Here is a 10210-nt window from a genome sequence, read left to right as displayed (position 1 = left end):
AAGCACTAATGTGAGCACCTTGAACTGGGTCTGGAAATGAACTGGCAATGAATGCAACAGTTTTAAAATGGGTAGTATGAGTTTTAAATGGAACCCCAGCCAATAATCTGGCTGCTGCATTTTGAACCAATTGAAGTTTCTGAGGTGTCTTCAAGAGCAGCCCATCATAGCATGCATTGCAATAAGCCAGCCTGGAAGTTACCAGAGCATGGAGTACAGCTGCCAAGACATCTCTGTCCAAAAGGGTACATAGCGGACAAACCAGTTAGAACTGGAAATCGGCACTCCTCACCGAGTAGCCCTAAAGTACAGACCTGCTCCTTGTAGGGGAGTGCAACAACATCCAGGACAGGCCATCTTCCCATCTCCCCAACTCAAGAACTTGGAAGACATACCAGCTCTGTCTTTTCAGGATTCACCTTCGATTCATTGCATCACTTCCAGCACATCATCACCTCTAAACACCAGTCCAGCACCTCAATTGCCTCTCCCAATTCAGATGGAACAGAGGGAACATGGGTATCATATGCATATTGGTATCATCTCACTCCAGATATCCTAATGACACTCCCAACAGCTTCAGATAGATGTTAAACAGGATGGGAACAAGATGGAACCCTGCACAACAGAAAGTGTGGTGTAGTAGTGTGTTGGACTCATCATTCATTCATTGGTGATCACTCGTGGCTGAGTAAGATTGTCTTCCAAGATAAGGTCTTCAACTTTGGGTCTGTAAGTGACTGTGGAGGCCAATTCTAGATCCCCACCGCCTCCCACAGTGAGGACATAGGTATCCAGATGGAAGACGGTCATGATGACAATTTGCTTGACGTGGCTTCTGCTTAGCTCGTTTGTCCTGTTCGCTCTGTACTCGTGCTTCTTCAAAGTCCATAGCACCTTTGATAATAGTCGACCTCCAATTGGGACACTCATGGGCCAAAGCTTCCCAAGTCTTGATGCTCATGTTACTTTAGATTAGCTTTAAGAACATCTTTAAGCCTCTTTTGCTGTCCACCGATATTCCGTTTTCCATCCTTAAGTTGGGAGTAAAGTAGCTGCTTTGGAAGACGGTGATCAGGCATTCAAACAACATGGCCAGTCCAGCGAAGTTGAAGTTGAAAGATCATTGTTTCAGCATTGGTAGTCTTTGCTTCTTCCAAAATGATATTAGTCCATCTGTCTTCCCAAGTAATTTGCAGAATTTTCCAGAGGCAGCGTAGGTGGAATCTTTCAAGAAGCTGGGAGTGGCATTTATAAATGGTTCATGTTTCACAGGCGTATAGTAAGATCAGTGGTACAATGGCTTTGTAAATAAGCATTTTGGTCTCCCTGCAAATATCCCAATCCTCGGACACTCTACACTTAATTCGGGAGAATGCGGCACTCGCAGAGCTCAGACGATGTTAAATTTCAGCATCGATGCCAGCTTTTTACAAAGAGATGGTTTCCAAGATGGGAAAAGTGATTAACGTTCTCCAGCATTGCACCATTAAGCTGGATTGATGGTGCTACAGAGGGACTAGTTCACTAGCACTTTGGTTTTTTTATATTAAGTGAGAGCCCAAGTTTTCCATATGCTTCTGCGAAGACATTTAGGATAGTTTAAAGATCTTTCTCTGCATGTGCAGAGACTACATTATCATCGGCATATTGAAGTTCTACGGCAGAGGTTGTAATTGCCTTACTTTTTGCTTTCAGCCTACGAGATTAAAAAGCTTTCCATCTGTTCGATATATCATTTCCACACCACTAGGAAGTTTCCTTTCAATAAGGTGTAGAATCATAGCAATGAAGATAGCAAATAAGGTAGGAGCAATGATGCATCCCTGTTTTACACCTGATCCGACTCTGAATGGATCACTCTGAAAGCCATTGTTATCCAAAATTGTTGCTGTCATGTCATGAAGGAGTCACAAAATATTCACAAATTTACCAGGGCATCCAGTTTTCAGAAGGATGCTCCAGAGAGCGATTCGATTCACAGTATCAAAGGCCTTAGTCAGATCAATGAACGCCATATATAAAGGTCGATTTTGCTCCCGGCCTTTTTCTTGAAGCTGTTGTGCAGTGAAGATCATGTCCACTGTCCCCCTGGAAAGGCAGAAACCATTTTGGGATTCGGGGAGGATATCTTCTGAGATAGGTAGGAGGCGATTTGTGAGGATCCTTGCAAGGATTTTACCTGCGGTAGCAAGAACGAAGATGCCTTGATAGTTCCCACAATCTGTTCTATTACCCTTCTTTAAAAGACTGATAATTATGGCATCCCTAAAGTCTTCCGGGATCTCCTCCATCATCCAGATTTTTTCGATGAGCTTATGAAGTTGTTGTGTAAGTTCAGGCCCACCTTCTTTAAAGACTTCAGCAGGAATCCCATCAGGTCCACTAGCTTTGTTATTCTTCATTTGATTAAGGACTTTACTGACTTCATCCAAATTACAGGATACTGCAAGCTCGTCTCTAGTTTGTTGTTGTGGAATTTGCCAGAAGACATCACCAGCCACAATAGTTATGATTAAGGAGGTCGTGGTAATGCTCTTTCCAACGCAGTGCAATAGACTCATTATCATTAAGAAGTTTGGTACCACCCATTGAATGTAAGGGATTTGTACCATAATTCATTGGTCCATAGATGGCCTTTGCGGCATTAAAAAAGCCCCGTGCATCATGAGCACCTGCAGAATGCTGGATTTCTTGAGCTTTTTTTTAATCCACCAGGCTTTCTTAAATTCTCTAGTTCTTCTTTGGACCTCAGCCTTTGCACTGGCATAGATTTTTTTTCTTAGCAGCACAGTTAATGTCTTTCTGCCATATCTGGAAGGATTTCCTTATTGATGATATGTTCAATCTCACTATCATTCTCATCAAACCAGTCCTGATGTTTCTTAGTTTGGTATCCAATAGTTTGTTCATAAGCTGCAACAATGGAAGTCTTCAGTTTAATCCAGTGTTCCTCAACATTTTCAGGGAGTTCCATAGGTAGATGTTTCTTGAGAGTTGTTTGAAAGCAAGCTCGCTTAATAGGATCTTGAAGGGCATGGATGTTCATTTTATGCCTTGGTTTTCTTCCTTGGAGCCTATGTTGAGGAACAATATTAATGGTCATAGTGGACTGAATTAATTGGTGATCTGTCCAGCAGTCATCAGCACTCATCATGGCCCTAGTGAGGCGTACATCACAACGATCTCTGGCACAGACAATTACGTAATCCAGGAGATGCCAGTTTTTCCACCGAGGGTGCTTCCATGATACTTTAAATTTATTTTTCTGGTGAAAGAGTGTGTAATAACAAGATTATGCTCTGCACATTAATCAGAAGTAGAATTCCATTCAGGTTGCTATTGCCAACTCCTTTCCCAATGGTTTCTGGCCATAAATTGAAATCATGCCCAACTCTTACATTTAAATCACCCAGAAGGATAATTTTATCCTCCTTAGGTATCTCTGATAAGATGGTGTCCAGCTGGTTATAAAAAATTTCCTTGATGTCTTCATCAGCATCTAATGTTGGTGCATAAGCACTTAGAATAGTTGCCTGCTGGTTTTCGGCAAGTTTTAATCAGAGGTTGAGAGTCGTACATTAATGCCAGTAGGAACTTCTGACAAGAGCTTCACAAGATTATTTTTAATAGCAAAGCCTACTCCATGTATTCATCATGCTTGTTCAGGCAGTCCTTTCCAGAAGAAGGTGTAACCTCCTTTTTTTCCTTCAATTGTCCTTCTCCTGCTCTTCGAGTGCTATGTCAATATTAGAACGTCTCAACTTCCTCGCAATGATGGCAGTCCTACGTTCAGGATGTCCGCTATCTGTATTGTCCAGCAATGTCCATATATTCCATGTTCTAAAATTCAATTGTCTTTTGCGACCGCTAAGTGGTGACCCCACTGGATGCGGTAATCCAGTCAAGGAGATGAGGCAGACTGTTTAGGGCACCTTTTCTAGCCCCCTCCCCATACAGGGTGAGCAGAGTGGATCCTGGACTGCTGAGTTGTGGATATAGCTGTCAAACTACTCAACTGCCTCGGTCCTTGAGCCAGGACGACCGAGTCTGTATCCACTGCCCATGTGCCAGCCCATGACTAGAGGCTTCTGGATTTCACAGTACTGCCCCCAACGCCATTCACCGATTGCCATGGGACTTTTGTTTTGTTTTGGTTGGAAGACACCTGTGCATGAATTTGTTTTATGTGGGGAGATCGGTGCACAACAATCAACACATAATCTTGTCAGAATAAGGCTTTGATCCAATGGCATGGATACCACAACGATTGGAAGTCTATCTGCTGCAGCCTTTATCTGCCTTCACAGCTGTTGTAACAGATATCTTGTTATCCTCCGCCTGTTCTGCTGTTGAGGATATTCTAGGACCTGGGAGACCAGAGTATGAATCCCAACTCAGTCATGAAGCTCACTGGGTGACCTTGGGCCAGACACTGCCTCTCAGCCTAACCTATCTCACAGGGTTGCTGTGGGAATTGAATGAGAAGGGGAAGAACCATGTGCACTACCTTGAGATCTTTGGAGAAAAGGTGGGCTATAAATAAATAGATCATCAAAGGAAAGCTCCCATGGTGCCAAGCAGTGCCCTACATAAGTACTTTCTCGAAATGGCCCTGGGTGTAGGAACAGAACCACTGAAGTACAGTGCCCCCAACCCCTGAAACCTTGAGTGTCTCCAGAAGGACACCACGGTCAAACCAAGATGTCAAGGAGAACAAGCAGGGTTGCAGTTCCCACACCTCTCTTCTGACAAATATAATCAACCAGAGCAACCAAGGCAGTTTCAGTGTCGTGACTGGGCCTGAAGCCAGAGTGAAATGGATCCAGATAATCAGTTTCCTCTAAGCATGCCTGAAGTTGAACCTTTTCAGGCATCTAGCCCCAAGAGAGGATATTTGCCATTGTGTGATAGTTGTTTAACATTTCCATTTTGTCTCATAGTCATAAGAACACTATGGGGTTCATCCAAGATGCAAGATAGTGTCTTGACCAAGGCCACCCCTTGAGCTTTATGGCTCCCAAGGATTTGAAATCAGGAATCCAAGTCTAAGACCTTATCCACCAAATCATTCTGGCTCGTATCTGTCCTGTTATGTTGCCAGTTCATAATTACCTGGTTCAGTATATGAATTAGTCCAGCTCAAATATTCAGCCAGATGAATTGTCATTTCCACCACAAGTTCTCTTCTGTTAAACAAGATTATGGTGCACGCACTCTCGGCATTCAGCAGGCAAGGAGCCAAAAGCTAGCTGTTTTGGCACAAAGGTTCTTTCATGTCAATCCCTTACTCTCAATAATACTGTCCTTGATTACTGTGAACTATGTGACCAGACACCAAACCTAACAAAATATATATAGGGTGTGGACATTCATTAATATCGAAAAAAGAGAGGGGATGTCCCCAGAATGTCAAGGAGGGAAGTTCCAAACTGTATAGATTTATTCATTTTCTTTAAAAGAGAAAAAAATTCTTCTTAAAATACCCAACGCGTTTCAGCCTTATAACTAGGCTTTCATCAGGGGATTTATGTTGTTGAAATGCTTTATTCAATAGAGTACTTCTCACTTTCACTATGGATGGCTTCAATATCTTTATCAAACTGAATCAAGGCAAACTCACCCATCACTTCCTTTTACGAATGCAACAATGGTTCATATTAGCCAAGTTAAAATTCTAGGCCTGATCCAACTGAAGTGGAACACTTCTTTAACCAATTGATTTCAATGGGAGAGGAAGGTCTGCACATGCTGAATTCTTCCACTGGAATCATAACAATGTATGGGCCTACCCCAATTCATCAGTATATCAAAATTGTTAGGATACTCTCCCATGAGCTAGAGCCTTGAGACCTGATACACATGCAGCCCAAGACGCCGAAATTACTAGGGGAGATGGAAAACTGGACACGTGTACATCTCTCCCTCAAAATAGAGGACCCAAAACATACCTCCAAATGAGTAAGGTATTTCCATTCTAGCTGGAAAGGTGACAACTGGTGCACACGCATGTCTAGTCAGAAACCCTAAGCCCTCTTCAAGCATTATAAATATCTAGCCAGGTAAGAGGGGAAGGGCAGCATGTGCCAGCCTTACTGCTCCACTCCCTAATTGTGGGAAGGCTTATAAGTACATTCAGTCAATGTGCTTACAATCCTTTTTCAGGCCTTTCTGCACCTCCTGAGATTTATAATGCCTGAGTGCTATTGATATCTAGAAAAACAGGAACAGTGAGATACAAATGTCTCTGTCTCCCAAAGTGGGTATTAAGGAACAGGATTAGGAAGCTGAACTTTGGTTCAAAGAAAGCACAAGAACCTTTGGTTTCTATAGCAGTATAAAATGAGACATTTTAACACCTTGTAGTTTTAATGTAACTGGTCCAGAGCAAAAAAAGCCACACATGGGACAGAAAGTTGGGCTGTGGGAATTCCATTGCCACTTCACATTGCTGAATCAGCCTGGCAGAGGGAGGGACACTCCAGGAATTTGCATCTATGCTTAGAGAACCCAAGTTCCATTTATTAGTATTTGTCTATGTATCATTTTATAAATGTTAGCCCCACTGGACCTAAAATAATAGTTTTGCTCAACAGATTGAATATTATCCTCCTCAAACTGCACGGTTAAACAACACAAAAAACTCAGGAAGCAGAACAAAGGATTTTTTAAAATGGAAATCATTTCCCTAAGCCTGGTCCAATCAACCCTAACCCTTGATGAACAAATGCAATGGCCACTGGCCACCATCCAAATAAGGGCCTTGTTAGCTTTGCACAAAGCTAGTGGGATTTTTAATTATTTCCCTCTAAACAGAATCCATCTTTCCTTCCTTACACCCACATGGGAAGCCACTCTACCGTGCCTGAAATCCCTTGCAGGGCATGTCTAAAAGAATTTTCTGGATCTTACCCATAGCTCTTATTAAGTATTTCAATCCAACAGACTTGTAATACAAACAAAATAGAAAAGGCCCATTTTACTGTTTTTCTTTCTTTCTTCTAGGTAAGGTGCCTAGGTTTGTCCCTTCAACAATTGTTCAGAAATATTTTTTAGCAACTGCAGCTTTCCCCTTCCACACCTTAATCAAGCTACAGGAACACTGACCTTCTTACAGAAGGATGATAATGAGTGACCTCTGAAAATAACAAGGCACAGAGGCCCTAGCAGGAAAAAAAATGACATCTCTTCCTGAAGAATTCAAGTTTGAGAGCCAGTGTAGCAAAGTGGTTAAAGTGTTGGACTATGACTTGGGAGAGCAGGGTTCAAACCCCCACTTGTCCATGAAGATCCTTAAACAATCTTGAGCCTGTCACTGTCTGTCAGCCTAACCTACCTCACAGCATTGTTGAGATGATAAAATGGAGAGGAGGATTAAGTACCATGTATGCCATCATGAGCTCCTTGGAGAACAGGTGGGATATAAATGCAATAATAAATAAATACATTGGCTCATACTTGCAGTGCACTACTCAGAAAGAAGATCTGACCACTGTTCTACATACCTAGAGCTGAACTGAGGGCAAATTATGACTTCAGATGCTGGGCTTGAGGTCAGTCCACATGTAAATACAAGCTACTACTCATTGCTCATACACACTAAAAAGTTTAATAAATGAAATAAATAAAAATAAAGTATTCTGAACAGTGGCAATATCGGTATGTCAGAAAGATCCTGCCAGGATCTAAAGCAGGGGTAAGGAACTAGTGGTCCTCCAGATGTTGTGGATTCCAACTCCCATCAGCCCCTACTAGCATGGCCTATTGTTTGGGACAATGGGTGTTGTAGTCCAATCATATCTGAAGGGCCGCAAGTTCTCCACCCCAATCTAAAGCCTGCTTCTATGCAGAAATGTTTAGTTGTTCATCAGATATAGAAAATCAGACAAAGAGAGAGTTTTATATGTAGAAAAAGTGTAAAAGTCGGGAATGTTTTGCAGCGGTCTGTAGGTATCACAAAATTCAATACATTCTGCAACCAGCATATACACTATAAAAAATTATTTTAGTTAACAATAGGAGGAATTAAACTCCAGTGTCAATGCAATGGAAGATTCATAACAAAATAATGGCTGTGTACAGTACAATAAATAATTTTAAATTATTCAACTTAATCATTAAAATATATTTTCAAAACATAAATAATTATCAGTGTAGGTTGCCATCATCTTACATGCAATAGAGTACAAATTTAAATTTGGACTTGAAATCACTTTTCAGCTTTTCTAACTGCTCAGAATCTGAATCATGAGAATGTCAAATATGTGTGTCAGGTGAACGACTGGATCCTCAACACAAGCTCCTGGTGCAAGCTCTTCTGCAATAGGGTTTGTGCTGAAAAAGTATTTTCTAGATCAAATTAAAAGCCACATAATTCTCTTGTCTACAAGGATTTAAATACTGTATATGATAGAAAACAGCTTGGAACTGAAGGTCAATCATAAAGCTTCCTCTTGATTAAAAAAAATGTTATGCCTTTAAGCCACTGGGAATTGTAAATACAAAGTGGACCTCAGGGAACAAATTGGCTAAAAGTGTAACACAATATAGCAACAATACAGCTTTACCATGAAGATGATCTTGACATGCAATTTTGGCCAGCAGCTGTATGTGGTTAAATTAGAGCAATCTGGTAATAACTTAGGTTTTTAGTAATCTCTGGAGAAAAAGGGGCAACCAATCATCATTAGTAAAAGATTGTCCCAATAGCAGCACAACTCAAGTCACATGGGAATATGAGCTCAGTGAGTTGACACTGGACCAGTAGGGACTGAGAAACTCACAGAGGCAGCTCATTTGGCTCCTAAAGAGGCGGCGGGTGCTAGGGGAGAAAAAACTACTGTCATCATTCACAAGCAACTGCTTTGACTCATTTACAGAAAGGCTATGATAGGTTGTGAAGAAAGCTGTTGAGGGATTTTTTTCTGCAGTTATAAAGCTTTCAAAGCATAACAATAAAAAAACCCAAGATAAAGTGTTGAGAACAAGTTGATAAGTAAGGACTGGAGGACAGTTTTGTTACTTTCAGAGAACTGAGAGTTCTATGATAAGGATGCTGTTGCCGATCATTCTACTGTCATCTCTAAGATAAACAGGTTTTGCAGATTTTTGCAGTGCTTCAAAAACTTACAAAACCTGGTGGCCCAAAGAGAACAGAAGGGCAAAAGTAAAAATGAGTACATCACAGGAAGTTATGCCTCTACCATACCACCTTCAACTCTCTAAAATCAACAGCATCCTCCAGCCAAGAATAGAAAAAGATGCCTCATTGATCAGGAGTGATATAGAAAGGTTGCAAAGTGAGGTATTGCCATGATTTTTCATAGGAAGCATTATTAAACCTTTAAAGCTTAATACTTTAAAGAAATACTTTTTTTCAAGTATTGCAGGACTTTTAAGATGACAGATGGTGTGACTTCATAATAGATTATAACTGAAGACATCACTTCCCAGCTGATAATGTGAGAAAGGCAGAACTCTAGAATTATTATGCACTCTTTCCTTCTTGTTGCATTTAGTAGTACATGCATTTGAATATTATTACTTAGGTGGATTGGCTGTTATTTGACTTGCGTTATGTCCAGGTACTGCAGTTTGGTTAAAATTCAGCAGCATGCAGTAGTGTAAGTTGATACGCAAAAAGCATTTGGATTTTTTTTCTAGGTAAGAAGTGCAGTTTTAATTCTTCACAAAAATCTAATCCTTAATATTTGAGTTTGATTTAATGAAATTGTTGCATAGTTTATTATTAGCATCTGATGAAAATCTAGCAGTGCAGTCCAGTTGCTCTGAGGAATATCAACTGCCAGTGGCAAACAGAAAAATCTGAAGAAGAGGCATAACTTTCAGAGTCGAAAGGTCAGCAAGTACAGCCTGGAATAAAAGAGAAAATGCCACATTATATTTATAGTTGAGAAATAAGTGTTCTTTGGAGAAGTCAAAAATATTGCAACATGAACTACTAACATCTCCTTTAGTAGTACACACCTTCATTTCCCTGATTTTGCTTTTATTTCCAGGAGTTCTCTTTTGATAAACGTTTAATTATGATCCTTACTAAGAACGTCCTATACATACTGGGATCAAGTAAACTGAATTTTTATTTTAGGATTTAAACCTCATTGAAATACATGTGGTATCATGGGTGCAAAAGAGAGTCTAACATTTCACCTTGTATCTAAAAATAATTGTACGTTACGAATCATCTTGC

General features: G+C 40.6%; 1 protein-coding gene across 3 annotated transcripts in view; it reads right to left on the bottom strand.

Annotated features, from left to right (window-relative positions):
- Positions 1-7502: 7502 nt before the first annotated feature.
- TBC1D19 (TBC1 domain family member 19) overlaps positions 7503-10210 on the bottom strand; it is a 142603-nt gene continuing 139895 nt past the window's right edge. For 2 of the 3 annotated variants that reach the window (XM_061584409.1, XM_061584410.1), the window contains one exon: positions 7503-9873. In XM_061584409.1, the coding sequence (XP_061440393.1) occupies positions 9799-9873 (75 nt within the window). In that variant the 3' untranslated portion in view covers positions 7503-9798. The remainder of the gene's footprint in view (positions 9874-10210) is intronic. The other variant, XM_061584408.1, reaches the window with a different exon arrangement.

Source organism: Rhineura floridana, chromosome 9 (genome assembly GCF_030035675.1).
Source record: "Rhineura floridana isolate rRhiFlo1 chromosome 9, rRhiFlo1.hap2, whole genome shotgun sequence".
NCBI classification, from domain to species: Eukaryota; Metazoa; Chordata; class Lepidosauria; order Squamata; family Rhineuridae; genus Rhineura; species Rhineura floridana.
This window is presented reverse-complemented; position numbering and strand designations above follow the sequence as displayed.